This window comes from Rhinoraja longicauda, chromosome 17, assembly GCF_053455715.1.
Source record: "Rhinoraja longicauda isolate Sanriku21f chromosome 17, sRhiLon1.1, whole genome shotgun sequence".
NCBI classification, from domain to species: Eukaryota; Metazoa; Chordata; class Chondrichthyes; order Rajiformes; family Arhynchobatidae; genus Rhinoraja; species Rhinoraja longicauda.
In genome coordinates, this window is record NC_135969.1 from 11,771,517 (window position 1) to 11,792,369 (window position 20,853).

A 20,853-nucleotide genomic window follows, 5' to 3' on the forward strand; every position below is an offset into this window, starting at 1 on the left:
GGAAAGCAGGATCTCATGTCTAAACGATTACTGTCCAGTGGCCTTGACATCCACCACCATAACATGATTTGGGAGGCTAGTTATGGAATGCATTATATCCAAGCAGCCTTGACGCACTGCAGTTTGCCTACCGCCACAACAGGTCCATGGATGATGCCATCTCCCTGGGCCTACACTCAGCCCTGGAATATCTGGATAAGAGAGACACCTATGTTCAGCGTGTCCCCAATAACCCTCACCAACTTCTATAGATGCGCCGTAGAAAGCATTTTATCAGGATTCATCACAGCATGTTTTGGGAACAGAATTGCATAGTATCATGGACACAGCCCAAACCATCACACAAACAAACCTCCCTTCCAATGACTCCATTTACATCTCGAGCAACCTCGGCAAGGCCACCAGCATAATCAAGGATGAGCCGCACCCTGGCCACTCTCTCTTCTCCCCTCCCCCATTGGGCAAAAGGTATAGAAGTGTGAAAATGCACACCTCCAGATTCAGGGACAGTTTCTTCCAAGCTATTATCAGGCAACTGAACCATCTTACTAGCAACTAGAGAGCAGTCCTTAACTACTATCTACCTCATTGGAGACCCTTGAACTATCTTTCATCAGACATTACTGGCTTTATCTTGGACTAAACGTTATTAATGTTATTCACTTTATCATGTATCTGTACACTGTGAATGGCTCGATTGTAATCATGTATTGTCTTTCCGCTGACTGGTTAGCATGCAACAAAAGCTTTTGGCTGTACCTCGGTACACGTGACAAGAAACTAAATTCATTCCCCCATTGCTAAGATTCCTGGAACTCATTGGTGCTGAGAAACTATCCAGTTCCTTCATGAAATCTGACAGGAATTTGTTCTCCCATTTATGCCGGTATTAAGTTTCCAAGCACTGTTTAAATTTTGAAATAGTTTCTCTTGCTTCTCTTATTTTATTTTTTTGTCCTTAACTTAGGGTAGACAAGTCTTTTGTTCACTGGCACTGTGGAACACTATGATATAAAAAGGCACAAAGTGCTGGAGTAACTCAGCGGGTCAGGCAGCATCTCCGGAGAACATGGATGGGTGATGTTTTGGCTTGGGACGTTTCTTCAGACTGATTGTAGTCGGGGTGGGGAGCTGGAAGAGAGATGGGGGCGGGACAAAGTCTGGCAGGTAATAGGTGGATACAGGTGGGGGCAATGGTTTGATTATCAGATGGTTAGACAGAGGCCAGAGCTGAAAAATTAAAAAAAGTGTGAGATAATGAGATAAGAAGAAAAGAGGCCAAAACGTGAAGACAGATGAAGGAACGTAAGTGTAAAGGGATCTGCTTCCCCATCTTTCCTTCTCCTCATCACAAAGCCTCACAGATATTTAGTTTAGTTTAAGTCAACGGAGTCAATGGGGCGGCACAGTGGCGCAGCAGTCGAGTTGCTGCCTTATGGTGCCAGCTACCCGGGTTCGATCCTGACTATGGTTGCTGTCTGTCCAGAGTTTGTATGTTCTCCCTGTCACCGCGTGCGTTTTCTCAGTGCTCCGGTTTCCTCCCACACTCCAAAGAGTTGTAGGTTAATCAGCTTCTGTAAATTGCCCCTAGTGTGTAGGAGCTGAGACAGGGATAACATAAAACTAGTGTGTGGGTGATCATTGGTCCACATGGACTTGGTGCGCCAAAGGGCCTGTTTCCATACTGTGTCTCCAAACTAAATATTGAGGGGACAGTAAAATAAATGCTCGGTCAATAAGACTAACCAAAGACATACATCTACCCCATGTGTTTCAATCCTGAAACTGGCAGAAAAGCTTGAATTCAATTTTTTCAATCTCATCGTCATCTTAAACATATAACTTCTCAGGTTTTACTTCTGAATGCAGGAGAGACCCACGGCATCTAATCTTTTCTCATATGTTATTTCCTCATGTCTTGGGACTAACAATGTTACCCTTCGTTCTCTCTAATAATCTTTTATGAAATGTCTTTTCAATCATTTTCCTTTCCTTCTTCAGGCAAGTTAATCCCAGTCTATTTATCTAGCAATGCCTCATGGTTACACAAAAACTAAGAACAATTTATATTTATATAGGGCCATTGATGTAGAGTGCTCTTTAACATGACACAAATGGAAAAGATATAAAATATAAAGATGAACTTGATTTTAAGAAGTTGAACGTAGGAGCTTGCAGAGTTGATGTTAGTCTGGAATTGATGGGTTAGCATATTTAAATAGCCGTTAAAGGGTGACGCAGACGTAAAGTTGCTGCCTTACAGCGTTTGCAGCGGCAGAGACTCGGGTTCGATCCCGACTATCGGTGCCGTCTGTACGGAGTTTGTACGTTCTCCCCATGACCAGCGTAGGTTTTCTCTGAGATCTTCGGTTTCCTCCCACACTCCGTACAGGTTTGTAGGTTAATTAGTATGGTAATGTGTAAAGATTGTCCATAATGTGTAGGATAGTGTTAATGTGCGGGGATCGCTGGTCGGTGCGGACTCGGTGGGCTGAAGGGCTTGTTTCCACGCTGTATATCTAAACTAAACTGAACTAAACTGCTTGAGAATGGGTCTGCTGAACACGATGACAAGGAACAGCTTGTGAACTTCAAAGATACAACCGATAAAAATCTAGGCAGTACTGTGGACAATAATCCCTTTGTATATATACAAATATTTATGTCCTGGTCACCCTATATAGAAGCCTGTGTCTCAGCAGTGTGTTCTGTGTGAAAGTTGTTCGTTGAATGTCCAGTGTTTTTTGTCCGTTAGTTATGTTCAGTCTTTTGTCTTTTAGTTGCAACTCCATAGATTCTTTCTGTTAGTTATTATATGTTTGGTTTTTAGTTAAGGCGGCACGGTGGCGCAGCGGTAGAGTTGCTGCCTTACAGCACCAGAGACCCGGGTTCCATCCTGACTACGGGTGCTGTCTGTATGGAGTTTGTATATTCTCCCTGTGACCATGTGGGTTTTCTCCGGGTGCTCCGGTTTCCTCCCACACCCTAAAGACGTAAATTGTCCCCAGTGTGTGCAGGGTAGTTCTGGTGTACGGAGTGCACAGCGTGGACATGGTGGGCCGAAGAGCCTGTTTCCACACTATATCTCTAAAATAAACGTAACTAATCTGCAGATATTTTAATGCTTTGCTGTAATGCAGTATAACTATTGGACTTGAATGATACGTTTTAAGTGCTGCTGCAGCAGTACTCGACAAATCATTGAGAAGTCAATGACCCCTATGCTGGATTTTCAGAAGACTCTTAAACACAAAGAGGTGGAAAGATCTTTGAATACCAGACCACCAAAATCACAGCATGGCCCTCTGAACACTTATCACAATGTTGCTGTTTCAGTTTTAAAATCACATTTGGAATTACTGGCACAGGCTACGAAAGATAACTTTCTTCTAATATATCCAGACTTACCTCACATCAGATCCTCTGAACAGCAGGAAAGAGAGTGAAAAAAGGATTTAATCGGGAAACAGAAGTACATAATGCATTGCAGTATTCACATTGATAAATCAATGACTTTTAGATTACAGAGGTCTTCTGCAATTCAGCAATAGAGCGGGAAGGTTAATGCATACTTTAGTGCTTGCGGAGGTTCTGTTTAAGTATATTTTGATTTATTTTCATAGTCCAGCAAAGTTAGTAATGCTCAGATTCAGTGTTAGCAAAGTCACAGAACATTTGAATCGGTAGAATTATCCATTCCTTCTTTTATTGATTTGTTGCAGCCTCTAAGCGTGTATTTCCCTTCTCATCAACTAACTAGGTCTGTCCCAACCTCTGCCAAGCTAGCTCGGTATGGACTTCTGGAATAAATGAAGCATCTTCCTTTCAATGGTTTTTTTCCTCTCCCCATACCTTACACACTTTTAGAATCACGGAGTTTAAGAGCTGCACAGCACATAAACAGGCCCTTCGGCCCAGTTTGTCCATGCTGACCAAGTGGGCATATTGGGCTGGTCCCATTTGCCTGCATTTGGCCCACAGCCCTCTAAACCACACCTTTCCACACATCTGTCCAAATGCCCTTTAAAACTCACAATTGTATCTGCTTCTGCAGCTTCCTCTGACAGCTCTTTCCAGGCAAAGTCTTCTTTTAATTGGCCACCTCAACATAAAGTTGGTTAACATTTCAAATCTTGCATGAATTTGTAACCATCAAGGTACGTGAAGCACATTATAAGTCACAGCCAGACCTGTTTTCATTAAAAGAGTGCTCCAGGAAATTGCTTTTGCCTTTCACCCACCTGACCCTATTAGTGCTAAAGCCTGCGCTAGACTCCTGCTTTGTCAACCTCAGCTCATTAATAAACAAACCGTGATTATGTAAAATCCACAATATTAATTCATACAGACAATGTCCTTGGCTGAGCCCATCTGAAGACAGTTTGCACAGTAGGTTGAAACTAGTAAAGTTTAGTTTAGAGACACAGCATGAAAACAGGCCCATCGGCCCAACGAGTCCACGATGACCATTGATCACTCGTTCACATTAGTTCGATGTTATTCCACTTTCGCATCCACTCCCTACACATTAGGGACAATTTATAGAGGCTAAATAACCTACAAGCCCGCACATGTTTGGGATGCGGGCGGATTCCTCGTGGAGCCTCTGTTGGTCTGGCAAAACGGATAACCCAGAAAGGCTCTGGAACCAAGTGTGCCGGAAAGTTGGTGGTGGACTTGTGGTAACCAGCATCTGCCAGTTCCTTGTTTCCACATTCCTAAACTCTCAACTATTTTCAGAATGTTTCCAGTGTGCAGCAGCAGAACAAAGGGTGGAGAGGAGGAGGGAGGCAGCTGGAGCATTGAAGCAGGGGTGGTTGAGGAAATGTGCCAATCGGCTCAGCACAAAGTTGGTGGGGTGTCAAGTGGGCTCCATGGTCAAGAAGTAGATACCTCCAGCCATTTGTAGGTTTGAGCATCACTTATAATTATCCTGAGATCTGCATCTGCCACTTTGCCGGGCACCAGTTTCTGCACAGAGAAATATTGCCCTGCTTCCACCCTAACCCATACCTACCCTGGCGATTGGCGGTGGGATTAATCTCTCAGATGGCCTCAATAGAGTGGATGTGGAGAGGATGGGACCAGAGGGCGCAGGCTCAGAATCAAAGGGCATACCTTCAGAATGGAGATGAGGAGGAATGTCTTTAGCCAGAGGGTGGTGAATCTATGGAATTTATTGCCACTGGTGGCTGTGGAGGCCAAGTCATTGGGTATTTTTAAAGTGGAATGTGATAGGTTCTTGATTAGTAAGGGCGTCAAAGGTTTCAGGGAGAAGGCAGGAGAATGGGGTTGAAAGGGGAAATTTGATCAACCATGGTGGAGCAGATTCGAAGGGGAAATGGCCTAATTCTGCTTCTAAGTGTTATGGTCTAACTAGCGATCATGAACCAGCAATGGGCTGACATGCTTTTGACAGCCTTGCAAAAACTTAAATATGAAGCTGGGGTGAAGCCTCCCTTTGCACATCTGAACCATTTCCTTCCTTAGAAGTATGTTTGAGGAATGAGGGAAGATCTTATTGAAACATATAAGAAACATATATAAGAACACACAAAGGTGTAATGTAAAGGTTAAACAGGCTCTGCATATATTTTGTAACAAATGGTACTGCATGGTAGATGTCAAGATATTTCTACTGGAACAATCTTAGTTTAGTTTAGGGAAAAAAACCCGACAGATGCTGGTTTAAATCGAAGGTAGATACAAAATGCTGGAGTAACTCAGCGGGTCAGGCAACATCTCGGGAGAGAAGGAATGGGTGACGTTTCGGTTCGAGACTCTTCTACAGCGAGACATATATATGATATGATATGATATGACACTGAATAAGGGTCTCGACCAGAAACGTCACCCATTCCTTCTCTCCCGAGATGCTGCCTGACTCGCTGAGTTACTCCAGCATTTTGTGTCTACCTTAGTTTAGTTTAGTTTAGTTTAGTTTAGAAATACAGTGTGGAAACAGGACCTTCGGCCCGATGAGCTCATCATTCACCTGTACATCCGCCAAAATTACCGTCACCTCCAACGGGATCCCACCACTGGCCACATTTTCCCATTTCCTCCCCTTTCTGCCTTCCGCAGAGACCATTCCCTCCGCAACCGCCTGGTTGACTCTTTCCTTCCCGCCCAAACCACCCCCTCCCCAGGTAAAATCCCCTACAACCGCCGAAGATGCAACACCTGTCGCTATACCTTCTTCCTTGACTCTGTCCAGGGACCCCGACAGTCCTTTCCTGTTAGGCAGACGTTCACTTGCACCTCCTCCAACCTCATCTACTGTATCTGTTGTTCAAGATGTGGACTCTTATACATCGGTGAGACCAAACGCAGACTGGGTGATCGTTTCGCGAAACACCTTTGCTCAGCCCGCATGAACCTACCTGATCTCCAAGTTGTCGGACTCTTTAATTCCCCTTCCCATTCCTACACAGGCCTTTCTGTCCTCGGTCTCCCCCATTGTCAGAGTGGAGGAACAGCATCTCGTATTTCGCTTGGGCAGCTTACAGCCCTGTGGTATGAATATTGATTTCTCTCACTTCAGGTAGCCCCGGCATTCCCTCTCTTTCTACCCCTCCCCCACCAAAGTCTCAGTAGCTTCTCATTTTCACCCCACAAACAGCTTACAATGTCATCGTTACTTTGTCATCGTTACTTTTTTGCATATCTTTTATTAATTGTTCTTTATCTCTCCACATCATCCTCTATATCTCTCGTTTCCCTTATCCCTAACCAGTCTGAAGAAGGGTCTCGACCCAAAATGTCACCCATTCCTCCTCTCCAGAGATGCTGCCTGTCCCGCTGAGTTACTCCAGCTTTTTGTGTCTATCTTTGGTTTTAACCAGCATCTGCAGTTCCTTCCTACACCTGTACACTAGTTCTATGTTGGACTACTTTCACATCCTACACAATAGGGGCAATTTACTGAAGTCAATTAACCTACAAACCCACACGTCTTTAGAATGTGGGAGAAACTGGGGCGCCCGGGGAAAGGCCACACGGTCCTGGGGAGAATGTGCAAACTCCGCACAGACAGCACCCTAGGTCTTGATCAAACCCAGGTCCCTGGCGCTGTGAGGTAGCAGCTCTTCCAGTGCACCTCTGTGCTGCCAAATCTTGAAAGAGGAGAAATATTTACAAGATAAGGGGTGGTCATTTAAACGAAAGAATGTAGGAAATTGTCTTGCAGGGTATTGTGAGTCTCTGGAATTCTTTTCCCCAGAGTTTAGGAAGCTGGATCTTTGGCGGTATCTACTGAGGTGGTGGATAGATGCTTGATGCTTGAGGACTATGGGGAGCTGGCACAGAAGAGGAGCTGAGGCCAGAGTAGATCAGCCGTGATCATATTGAATGGTGTGGTCGGCTCCAGGGGCCAGGGGACCCATTCCTGCTTCTGTGGAATTCCCTGCCACAGAAGGCAGTGGAGGCCAATTCGCTGGATGTATTCAAGAGAGAGTTGGATATAGCTCTTAGGGCTAATGGAATCAAGGGATATGGGGAGAAAGCAGGAACGGAGTACTGATTCTGGATGATTAGCCATGATCATATTGTATGGCGGTGCTGGCTCGAAAGGTCGAATGGCCTACTCCTGCACCTATTTTCTATGTTTCTATGTTTCTATTCTCTTCTTCTGCCTTTGATTGTTTTCCATTCAGTGTTGGATGCCCATTAAAATGATAACATGAAGAGTAACTTATTTGAACAAACAGCGATCCTATATTCCCACACTTTTTTGGCAAGAAATAGGCAGTCAGTTTTTAAAAATCACTTCCTGGAATGAATTTTCAGAGCAACACCGATAACTCTAATTATAGAACCCTGTTGCCTTTCGTTAGCCATGGTGGTCAATACTAAATTAGATACCAGTGTGCAGGTTGATCTCGAGAGCTGATATCCTGTGATTTTGACAAAGAATATGCCTCTAACAAAGACTTAATAATAACACTGTGGTAAGATCCTTTCTATCACCCTTATCATCTGATGTTTCCTTATGTTAAATCAGCAAGAAATTAAATAGCTTTCACCCTGTAGCTATGGATGATAGTATTGAAGACATCACCTGCTAATCCAATGAATTCGTTGAAGCTGGGAGATCTTAATCTCTTCATTTTATACAACGTACAAGGCGCAAGTCACAGGTCTGATGGAATAGTCTTCACTCGCTGGGATAAGTGCAGCACCAACAAAACCTGACAGGATCAAAGCCTCCAAGATCAAGAAGGGTCTCGACCCGAAATATCACCCATTCCTTCTCTACAGAGATGCTGCCTGTCCCACTGAGTTACTCCAGCATTTTGTGTCCACCCTTCAAGGAGTCAATTGACAGACATCACCTCAACCACCCTCAACATTTACTTCTTACACACCGGCACATGTTAGCTGCAGAGAGCACCAATATGTCTGTAATAATGTTGGGGTGGCACGGTGGCACGGTGGCACAGTGGTAGAGTTGCTGCCTTCCAACACTAGAGACCCGGGTTCAATCCTGACTACGGGTGCTGTCTGTATGGAGTTTGTACGTTCTCCCCATGACTTGCGTGGGTTTTCTCCTGGAGCTCCGGTTTCCTCCCACACTCCAAAGACGTACAGGTTTGTAGGATAATTGGCTTCGGTAAAATTGTAAATTGTCACTCGTGTGTAGGATAGTGCTAATGTACAGGGATCATTGGACGGTGTGGACGGTGGGCCTAAGAGCTTGTTTCTGCACAGTATCTCTAAGCCAGACTAAACTAAAACTTGCCAAAGCATCTTCGTAGGCACCTTAATCACCAAGAAGGATAAGGGCTGTGGTGGCATGGGAACATCAACACATTTACCTTTGTCTCCATCCTAACATGGAAATATATTATTTATCCTTCATTGTTGCTGGGTCAATATCCCTCTGCATTACTTACATCCAGGCAGTGCAGAGACTCAACAAGGTGAATCACCACTGTCTTCTCAAGAACAATCTGTATAGGTATTACATGCCAACCAAGTGACCACATCCCAATGTACGGATTAAAAATAATTTAAAAAATGTGCAACAATAGGCGACACAGTGGCACAGCGGTAGACTAGCAGCCATACAGCGCCAGAGACCCAGGTTCGATCCTCACTACGGGTGCTATCTGTACGGTTTTTGTTATGCTCTCAATGTGACCGCATGGGTTTTCTCCGGGTGCTCCGGTTTTCTTCCACACTCCAAAGACATACAGATTTGTAAGTTAATTGGCTTCAGTAAAATTGTAAATTGTTTTTAGTGGGTAGGATAGTGCTCATGTATGGGAGGGTTGGCACGGACTTGGTGGCCAAAAGGCCTGTTTCCATGCTGCATCTCCAAATTCTAAAAGTAAAGTTCAATATCAATTGACTTTTCCGATACACACTGGTGCTCTGAGAAATGGATCTGTACTTGCTGGAGTTTAGAACGATGAGGGGGGAATCTCATTAAAATTTAAAAAGCCCTCGATAAGGTGGATGTGGAAAGGATATTTCCAGTAATGGGAGATTCTAGAAAACATCAGAATAAAAGGACATGTGAAAGGACAGAATAAAAGGACAGTGAATCTATGGAATTCATTGTCACAGAAGGCTGTGGAGGCCAAGGCATTAGTTATTTTTAAAGCAGAGATTGATAAGTTTGTGCCAAAGATAGACACTAAGTGCTGGAATAATTCAGCGTGTCTGGCAACAGCAGTGGAGAAAATGGATGGGTGACGTTTTAGGTCAGGACCCTTCTTCAGACTGATCCTTCAGTATTGGCCCTTCTTCAAGTCCAAAGAAGTGTCCCGACCGAAAATGTCAACCATCCTTTTTCTCCAGAGATGCTGCCTGACCTGCTGAGCACTTTGTGTCTATCTTTGCTATAAACAAGCATCTGCAGTTCCATGTTTCTACTTGATAGTTTCTTGATTACAAAGGGCGTCGAAGGTTATGGGGAGCATGCAGAAGAATGGGGTTGAGAGGAAAAAACAAGATTGAATGGCAGAGAAGGCTTGATGGGCTGAATGGTCTCATTCTGCTGCCACGTCTTATGGTCTTAATTCAAAACCTAACTGAATGTACCACTCATGAAACATGAGGACTAGAAGTTAAACTTAAAGACGTGGCTGATTTAAGTGAAAGCATGCATAATTTCTACCAGGCCGAGATGAACACTTGACTTGCATAACTTTCTCAGAGGAAGCCGTAGTTCAACATACATTTCACAATCTCTCTGCCATAAATCAGATATCAGACAGGGTTTGAGTATTAGCTTGCCCACACGTTTGATCCTGGTAGCCCCAGGTAGCCCATTGTCAGGCATTAGTTCTAATGTTGCAAATTACATGAGGAGAATAATGGTTCTGTTCACTGTGCTTGATTCCATAAAAAAACAGTCCTGAGTAAACATGCATAAAGATAATCTCAGTTTACACCTGTGTGCCTTGGGCCGGTAATTGCATTTGTGCATCAGTGTGTAAATGTCATGTGTGGTGAGGCTAGTGGTATTGCTCTTCACCTTGATCACCAAGACTAAGAATGTCAACAAATTGAAGTTAAGCCATATGTTGTAACGCTGTGTAAGTCCCTGATGCTTTACTGATGGGGATTAGCACAGCGCTAGGATATAACAGGCACAAATATCCCTACTTGTAATATCAGGAAACAGGTGGTTCTGAAATAAGCCCGACACAGAGTGTCTTGCAGCACAACTGGTCTTTAAACCAGCCTTGACCTTCAGCAGACCATTTTTATTTACAGTAGCTCAATCTAAGGAAGTACAGGAAGGAGATTGAGGGCTTAGTAACACGGTGCTAAGGCTCCAATCTCTCCCTCAGTGACAGCAAAACAAAGGAGCTTATTATTGACTTCAGGAAGCAGGATGGAGTACACTCCACAGTCTGTATCAATGGCACTGAAGTTCAGATGGTTGAGAGATTTAAGTTCAAAGGTGTAAATGTCACCAACAATGTGTCCTGGTCCAACCACATTGACACGATGGCCAAACAAAACCCCATACCAACCCACCTCTACTTCCTCAGAAGACTAAGGAAATTCCGCCTGTCTCCAGCACTCATTGCACTCCTGCCGTCGGGAGGAAGATATCGGAGCCTGAAAACTATAATTTCTAGGTTCAGGAACAGCTTCTTCCCTACAGCCATCAGGCTATTAAACACTCCAAACACTACAAACACTCCATCAGGCTACCAAACACTCCAAACACTACAAACACTCCATCAGGCTACCAAACACTCCAATCACTACAAACACTCCATCAGGCTACCAAACACTACAAACACTACAAACACTCCATCAGGCTACCAAACACTACAAACACTCCATCAGGCTACCAAACACTACAAATAAGCCCTGAACTGCATCGAGTGGGGGCATTGATTTTGCTTTTTTGCGCTATTATTGTTTGTTTTATGTGTATGTGTGTTTATGTATCTATATATCTATACAGATGCATAGATATATATGGATGTAACTATGTTTACGCATCTGTTGTGTTGCTACAAGTAAGAATTTCATTATTCTGTTTGGGAGATATGACAATGAAACACTCTTGACTCTTGACCCTAACCAATTTCTACAGATTCACCATAGAAAGCATTCAATCAGGACGCATCGCAAAAGGGGCAGCACTGTGGCGCAGCGGTAGAGTTGCTGCCTTACAGTGCCGTACAGAGACGTGGGTTTGATCCCAACTACGGGTACTATCTGTACGGAGTTTGTACGTTCTCCCCGTGACCAATTGGGTTTTCTCCAAGATCTTCGGTTTCCTCCCACACTCCAAAGACGTACAGGTTTGTCGGTCAATTGGCTTGGTTAAAGTGTAAATTGTCCCTAGTGTGTGTGTAGGATAGTGTTAATGTGCGGGGATCGCTGGTCGGCGTGGACTCGGTGGGCCGAAGGGCCTGTTTCCATGCTGTATCTCTAAATTAAATTAAACTAAACGGTGTGGCAACTGCTCTGCTCAGGAATGCAAGAAATTTCAGAGAGTTGTGAATGTCGATCAGTCCATTACATAAACCAGCCTCCCCCACATTGACTCCATCTACACTTCACTCTGCCTCAGGAAAGCAGCCAACAAAATCAAGGACAACTCACACCCTGGCCATTCTCTCTTCTCCCCATTTGGCAGAAGACAGCAAATGTTTGGAAGTACCTACTACCAAGTTCAAGAACATCTCCTCCCTGGTATTATCAAACTCTTGAACAGACCTCACATATGCAAGAGGTGAATTACCCGATCTTCCAATCTACTTTGTTACAGGCCTTGCACTTCTTTTTAATATTCACTTCCATTGACTCTGCCATATTATATTCCGCACTCTGTTTATTTTTCTGTCTTGCACTACCTGATGTACAATTGCACAGTATGAATTTCCTGCATAATACTCAAAGCAAATCTTTTCATTGTATCTCGGTAAAACTGGCAATAATAAAACCAATAGCAATACATAACTGGCTATAAAATAGTAATTTCACGCAAAGAATGTTCCTCCTTGTTATTCCATCTCAAGAGATGGTACATACATTGAGGAGGATTTCCTCACAGCAAATATTGTACAACTGCCTTTTTGACAATGAAGCATCATGTCCAGCTATTTCAGCTAAGAATTAATGACATTGTTTTGAGTCTTGAGTTAGCTACAAGTGAGACTGAACGAGGACAATGGATCTCTATCCGAAAGATGCACATGAACATGTTTGGTTTTAACAACAATTTGGAAGTTTCATGCTCACAGTTAAAGATCTAGAAGTTAAAAAAGGAAATTCTAAGACTCACAAACTATAATGATTGGATTTGAAAGCATGTCTCTGGGTTAGTAGTCCAGCTCCACTGGATTAACAATCCCATAATTTAACCACGAAAACTACTGCATTATACATTTGCAGGAAGTGTAGCGAGGGGATTTGAGTATAGGAGCAGGGTGGTTCTGCTGCAGTTGTACAGGGCATTGGTGAGACCACACCTGGAGTATTGCGTACAGTTTTGGTCTCCTAATCTGAGGAAAGACATTCTTGCCATCGAGGGAGTACAGAGAGGGTTCAAAAGATTGATTCCTGGGATGGCAGGACTTCCATATGAAGAAAGACTGGATAGACTCGGCTTGTACTGGATAGACTCGGCTTGGCTTCCTGGATCGGGGGGGGGGCACTCCAGGACCTCCAACATGTGGCCTGGACTTTGGACTGTTTATGCTTTCTGTTTTTTTAAATTTTAAACCAAAATTCTGGCAACCGCGCCTATGAGGTTGTGCAAAAGAATTGCACTGTGCTGTGCATGCGTGCCAATGAAGAACTGCCGACCGACTCAACAAATAAGATCTAGGGTCTGTGAAAGAAGCATGGGTGCAAGAGGGAACTTGAATTAAATCAAGTGGAGAAAGAAATAACAAGTAAAGGAACTATGGATTAAGAGAAAGAGAGAAAAGAAGTGACACAAAAGAACACTGAGGAAGAAAAACACAAACCAGAGTAAAACTTGACATTTCTAAAATCTTTGACATTTGATTATGTGCAGCAAAGATATTCAGCAAATTTAACAATTTCCTTCATGGGTCAGAGAGAATGATCCGCATTGAGCCAACCACAAGCAAAAAGGCAGTGCTAATTATGGGCAGAAAATTTCTGCATAATTTGATGGGAAATTAATTTGCAAACTCAAAAGGTTCTAACAGGATGGATGAGCGCTTACAGAAGATAAGTAACAGATGGCATAAATTGACTGACAGAATTTAGAGAACCCCCTCAACCCACGCTGTCTCTCCTTCCTGAATCTTCCGACTGACTCACATGATGAACCACATGGCATCATCGGTATTTTTTGAGGAAGATGCAGCTCAATATTTACACCTGATTTAGATCAACCAAGCAGAGTCACAAGCAGTTAGAGTCATAGAGTCATGGAGCCATGCAGCATGGAAACAGGCTCGTCATCCCAACTTGCCCACGCCGACCAACATGTCCCATCTACTCTAGTCCAACCTGCCTGTATTTGGCCCATATCCTTCCAAACCTAGACTATCCATGTACCTGTCTAAATGTTTTGAATGCTGTGATAATACTTGCCTCAACTACTTCCTCCAGCACCTCATTCCATGCACCCACCACCCTTTGTTTACAAAAATTACCCATCAGGTTGCTATTAAATCTTTCCCCCCTCACCTTAAACCAATGTCCTCTGGTTCTCGATTCCTACTCTGGGCAAGAGATTCTGTGTGTTTACCCGATCTATTCATCTCACAATTATGTACACTTCTGTAAGGTGATCCCTCATCCTCCTACGCTCCAAAGAATAGAGTCCTAGCCTGCTTAACCATTCCCTATAGCTCATGCCCTTGAGTCCTGGCAACATCCTGGTAAATCTCTGCACCTTTTCCAGTTTGACAACATCTTTCCTATAACATGGTGCCCAAAACAGTTGCTATGAACAGCTGAATAAAAATTGCTACGTAAAAGTGGAAATGAAGTCCCAAGGGGTTCCTCATTTGCCAGGCATTAAGGAAACACAAGCAGGCAGAAAGTGAGAGCTGGAAATTGCTTTAAAATAAAGAGTGGTGTGATCCCTTAACAGTCGATCCCTTGTCTTTTATGAGTGTGTATAGGTTGGGGGTGGAGGCAGCAGATGCAGGGGTACCAGCTCCCCATCTCCTTAATCATTAAACCTATGTATTTATACATATGTGTATTGTTTGTGGTCGTTTAATGTGTCCCTCCAAAAAGAGTCATAGTCATAGAGTCATTCAGCACGGAAATAGGCTCTTCGGCCCAACACTTCATGTCGACCAAGATGTCCCATCTGCTTGTGTCAAGCCTCCAATGTCATCCCTCCAAAACCTTCCTGTCCATGGATCTGAACCAATTTCTTTTGAATGTCATGGTTGAACCTGCCTCAATCGCTTCCTCTGGCAGCTCTTCTCATATAAGCACCATCCTCTGTGTGATGAAGTTGCCCCTCAGGAACCCTCCTAAATCTTTCTCAAATGAAGTCAAATATAGATTCCTCCGATGTCCTTAGTTCCCCTAGTGCAATCTCTGGAAGACATTTAACACCTCCGTACACTTGTTTCATTTCTGAGACCCAACCTGTGTGCTGGCCCTGCCATGTTGAATGTCTTATCAGCTGTCCCATCTGGGGACAAATCCACCTGGGGACAAATCTTTTGCAATATGCTCAGACTGTGGAGAATTCAAGCTAAACACTCAAACGTAACAATCTTGGGTTGGGAAGTTAATTTTTACACATGTTTCAAAAAATAAGCATGTAAATAAAAAATGAAGAAAGCTTGTACCTCTAGAATATTTAATGGATACCTTTGTTATATTGACTTAGATGTGTGTTCCAAATAATGTTCCAAATGTTCCAAACATTTGTAATAATGTTCCAAATGCATTTTTTATAAATGTGTTTACAGTTTGGTTCAATATTTCTCCACCGCTGTCTAATATCAGCAGAATTCCCAGGGTGAATTAGCACACAGGATCTGCAGCTAAGACATTAACATAATGACAGAAAAACAGAGGGGCCCAGAGACTAAACCTCTTATTTACAACAATCTGGGATCTTGAGAATGATAAGCAATGCTCTGCCAAACATCATTCCTCTTAGGTAAGCAGTAGTTCTAATGTTTATATGAAATAAAGAAGAAATTTTGTTCAGATCATTTTACACAAAACTAGATGAAAGAAAGTGTGGCACAGAGCCTCAGAGGCACAGTGGTAGAGCTGCAAAAAGTAGTTCAACCTCATCCTCTGCAGAATTTACATTTGAAAATTAGTCAAATATAAAGAAAACATTCGGCCTTTTCTGCCTGGCACCATGGCAGACCTGAGCAATAGATCCCAGCCAAGCTCTTTACTGAAATGCTCACATGCCTCTCTGCAGCTGAGGTGAAGGAAGCAGGGATGAAATCAACCCGGAGAGGATCGGACATTCATTATTCTTCATCGTTTGGGGCTCCTTGGTCAATTCTTGGAGGCGGTGCAGATGATGTGAAGGGAAGCAGCAATAAAAACATATGGTGAGCGTTTGGCAGCTCTGGGCCTGTACTCGCGTGGAGTTTGGAAGGATGAGGAGTGATCTCAGAGAAGCCAATCAAAATAATGAAAGGCGTAGATAGAGTGGATGTGGAGAGGATGTTTCCATTAGTGAGAGAGTCTTGGAGCATAGGGCACAACCTCAGAATCAAAGGAGGCTTTAGAAAGGAAATGAGGAGGAATTTCTTTAGCCCGAGGGTGGTGAATCGATGGAATTCATTGCCACAGACGACTGTGGAGGACAAGTCTTTGGGAATTTCTAATGCAGAGGTTAACAGGTACTTGATTAGTAAGGGCGTCAAAGGTTCAGAGGAGAAAGCAGGAGAGTGTGGTTGAGAGGGAAAGATAGAACAGCCACGATTGAATGACGGAGAGATTCGAAGGGCCAAATGGACTACTTCTGCTCCTATGAATTGTGAACGTGAAAAATTAAAACGATTTAAAGCATAAATTGCCTCTTATAGTTTTACAATATTTAGATTCATGCGCAGAATATAATTCTCAGGTCAGTATTAGTGAATAAACTACCCACTGGTTGTGCGATGTTGTAGCACAGAACATAAAGATTAGTTCATTTTAAACAAACCATTAAATATTTAAATCCCGATTCCAACATTGGCCGTTTATTTTCATCAAATATTTAACAGTTGGCAGTTGTTGCGAAATAATAGATAGTTCTTTAGATAATTCTCCCGAGTTGTGTAAATGATTTAGAAATATTTACATTATGTAAGTGGAGAAATATCAAATACAGGACTTCCCCTGCATGAAATGTAATACTGTACTTTGCCCTGAGTTCCATCATTTGGCAACTACAGTATAGTACTAATAATTCAGCCTATTCAACTTTTATATTTAGTTATGATATCAAAGTGTGATGTTCACAAAAGTAAGAGATTCTTACCAAAACAAGAATACTTCAAGATACTGCAAACTGAAAGTCTGAAATTAATGTGGAAATTCCAAATCAACTTTCTGGATTTTGCTTCATTCAAAGCATACTCTCAACATCGCACTGCATTCTTTCATCAGTAGGCTCTGCGGGACTGAGCTGACTGAAATACTGGCTGTAGAGTTGTGAAGGAGAATTGTTGGGAAGAGAGGCAGATCAACTGTCGGGACCTGTAGTCTGGGTTGGGTCTGAAGAAGTCCGGCTTCTGAAGAAGGGTCTCGACCTGAAACGTGACCCATTCCTTCTCTCCTGAGTTGCTGCCTGACCCGCTGAGTTACTCCAGCATTTTGTGCCTACCTTTGGAATACTGGCTGCCTTGGCCATTCCGTGTGCACTGATGAGAGCCGAAGAGGCCGATCTCGCTGTGGACCAACTTCCTCAGATTATGGTGCCCAAAATTGCTCACAATACTCCGAATGCAGTCTGACCAGTGTCTTACAATCCCTTTTTTTATATCCTAGTCTTCTCGAAATAAATGCTAGTGTTTGATTAGTACGGGTGTCAGGGGTTATGGGGAGGAGAATGGGGTTGAGAGGGAAAGCTTGATCAGCCATGATTGAATGGCAGAGTAGACTTGATGGGCCAAATGGCCTAATTCTGCTCCTATCACTTATGGACATGAACTTGATGGCGTTGACTGCTGCTGCTCTCAAAGACCTTTGAATGGATTTCAAATGTCTCCCATGTTCAGTGACTTTTAAAGACGGTTCAAATAGATTTGAACTTAAATTTCAAAATTGCTCAAAGATAACAAATTTACTGAAACAGACTTTTAAATGCTCCAAACCAGTTTAAAAAAAAGACTAAGAGGAAACCAAACCAGTTATCCACACATAATCTTTTCAGTCCAGGTTAGTGATGGGACCTGCTACGTCTCGTGATCCACAGCATAGCAGCAGGTCAGATATAGACACGGAGTGCTGGAGTAACTCAGGCAACATCTCTGGAGAACGTGCATAGGTGATGTTTCAGTCAGATATGTTGGTATCTGATGCCCAGCTCATCTCTGGCCTCCATGCAGCAGTGAGCCAGAGAGTGGACTCAAAAGGGGACTCAAAAAAGCCAGCATTTTCCTGCAGAACTGTCAGCAAGTGACAAGTATGGAAATGTGACACTTTCTCACCTTTGGAACCAGGCATTCACAGTTGTGTTTAAGACGGACAGTTGCAGACTAATAATGGCACACATTTGGATCAGTAGCAATGGTAGGTGCTGCTAGAAACCTCCACAATGGCATCTGAGGCTCCCAGTGTACGTTGGTGGGCTGAATGGCATGGTGGTGAGGGTGTCTGTGTGCAGGGGGCCAACACAGTGTAGGTACGCAGAGCCAGTGGTTGACAACATGAGCTGTGAGCAACATTGACTTGATGCAATCACTTACAGTTTGGAGTTCAACGCTCTGGCTAACACCCTCTTCTACATTTGCACAGCTGAAAGACACACAGCAGCAGTAACAACAACCCCACCACTCCCCGCCAATGTTACATAACAGCATCATTAACCAGATACTATTTCACGGTTATCTGGCTCTTGCCGTGACTCTATAAGTGATTGGTGTTTTCTATAGTCGGACACAAAAAGCTGGAGCAACTCAGCAGATCAGGCAGCATCTCTGGAGAAAAGGAATAGGCGACGTTTTGGGTCGAGACCCTTCTTCAGACTGCCTTCAGACTGTGTTTTCTGAACTGGCCTCATCAATGTGGGAGATGTTGACAGAGCCCAGCACAAACCAATTGCTGCCAGACACTGATGCTTCAGCTTGGTAATTCAGCTGGGCTGGGAGAAAGTGTGGAGGGCGTGCACGTCATAACAAACTGCTGGAAGAGAGAAAGCAAGGAGAACTCACCATCACCTCATCTTCCTGAGAAGCCAATGCTTTATCCTGAACATCACCATTATGTAAGATGATTTAGACCTCAGCGATACAGCCCAGAAATAGGCCCTTTGACCCATCGAATCCCCGCTGACCAGCAATCACCCCTTACACTAACCTACACATGCTAGGGACAATTTTACAACTTACTGAAGCTAATTAACCTACAAACCTGCACGTCTTTAGAGTGTGGGAGGAAACCGGAGCACCAGGAGAAAATCCACGCGATCAGAGAGAGAACGTACAAACTCCATCTAGACAGCACCCGTGGTCAGGATCAAACCCGGGTCTCTGGGGCTGAAAGACAGCAACTCTACTGTTGCGCCACTGTGCAGCCCTGATAGTGCATTAATGATTGTGCATTAATGAGAATACATCCACTGAAACCTGCACTCTTGGAGCAGGGTCGGCACTGCATTGCCAGTAACTATCAAGGTGACTATGGCAATTAATTTCAATGCCACAGACTCATTCTTGGTTACAGCCAAAGTTACATGCAAGAACACATCCATTGTTGAGTAAGGAAAGTCTCAATTGAAAGACAGCTAACTAACTACGGTTAAATCTATTTCAGAAGCATTTGCAGAGAGCGCAGTGGCATAGTTAAGTGAAAGCTGCACATTCAAATCCCACAATGAAAGAGTGTAATTTAGCAATTAAATTTAAATTCAGTGAATTAAATAAAAAATAAACCAGCTTCAGCAATGTCCATCGTAAATTTACCACATTATCATCTGGTCATTAATGCTTATTGGGAGATTACTTCTGCCACCCTTACCTAATCTGGGCTGCATGTAACTCCAGAGGTACTTAAAGTTGAGCCTTAACTGACCTCCGAAAAGTTCTAACTAAGCACCCAGTTGCATCAAAACTGTCTTCTTAAAACAATAAGAATGAAGCAGTACCAACTATCCACCACTGACCTCGTCTTTCAATATGGGCACATAATATACTCATAGAGTCACAGAGTCACAGAGTCACAGAGTCATCCTAGGCCATCTACACCGGTCCCACCTTCCTATGTTTGGCCCATATCCCTCTAAACTTGTCCTATCCATGTACCTATCGAAATGATCTTAAAAATTGCAACAGTGCCTACCTCCTCCAGCAGCTCGTTCCACACACCCACTACACTTCGCGTGAAAAAAACTACCCCCCAGGTTCCTGATTCCCCTACTTAGCGCAAGAGACTCTGTGCGTCTACCCAATCTATTCGGCTTATGATTTTGTACACCTCTATAAGATCTCCCCTCATCGTCCTGCGCTCCAAGGAATAGAGTCCTAGCCTGCTCAACCTCTCCCTAAAGCTCAGGCCCTCGAGTCCTGGCAACATCCACGTAAATATTCTCTGCACCCTTTCCAGCTTGACAATGCCTTTCCTATAACATGCTCCTCAGGAACAGGAGTCATACAGAATGGAAACAGGTCCTTTGGCCCAATGAGTCCACACCAAGCATCAAGCACACATTCACGCTAATTCCATCTTTTTTTTATCTCATTCAGCTTCTCCAACTCCAAGAGCAATTACATACCAGAGGAAGTTTACAAAGGCCAATTAACTTACTAACCGTCACATCTTTGGATATGGGAAGAAGCCTTGTGTGGGGAGAATGTATAATCTCCAGGGAGACGGCAGTGGAGATTGAATGAATTAAAACATACAACATGGAAACAGGCCCTTCGGCCCACCGAGTCCATGCCGACCGTCAATCACCCGCTCATACTATTTCTAGTTCCATGTTATCATCCATTCCCTACACACTAGCGGCAACTAACAGAGGCCAATTAACCTACAGACCCGCACGCCTTTGAGATGTGGGAGGAAACTGGAGCACCTGGACGAAACCCACACGGTCGCAGGGAGAACGTGCAAACTCCACACGGACAGCACCCGAGAACCGGCAGGATTCTGGGTTACAGGAGCTGTGAGCCAGCCGCTCAGGGGCCAAGTCAGTGGATATTTTTTCTAAGGCAGAGATAGATAGATTCTTGATTAGTACAGGTGTCAGAGGTT

At 43.7% G+C, this 20,853-nt stretch overlaps 1 protein-coding gene and 1 long non-coding RNA gene across 7 annotated transcripts in view; one reads left to right on the top strand and one right to left on the bottom strand.

Moving 5' to 3' along the window:
• lhfpl4a (LHFPL tetraspan subfamily member 4a) overlaps window positions 1-20,853 on the bottom strand; it is a 236,792-nt gene that overhangs the window by 65,678 nt on the left and 150,261 nt on the right. The window contains exon 4 of one of the 6 annotated variants that reach the window (XR_013548365.1): window positions 18,090-18,396. The exons of 3 other annotated variants lie outside the window; for them this stretch is intronic. Coding sequence is in view for 2 of the 3 variants with exons in the window: in XM_078414130.1 (XP_078270256.1) it covers window positions 18,721-18,783 (63 nt within the window). In the remaining variant the exon portion in view is untranslated. Of the gene's footprint in view, window positions 1-3,408; window positions 3,424-18,089; window positions 18,397-18,419; window positions 18,784-20,853 lie in introns of those variants that run through there. 2 more of the 6 variants (XM_078414132.1, XM_078414130.1) reach the window with 2 other exon arrangements.
• The window catches only part of LOC144601756 (uncharacterized), a 74,992-nt gene that overhangs the window by 46,195 nt on the left and 7,944 nt on the right, over window positions 1-20,853 (top strand). The gene's annotated exons all lie outside the window — the stretch shown is intronic.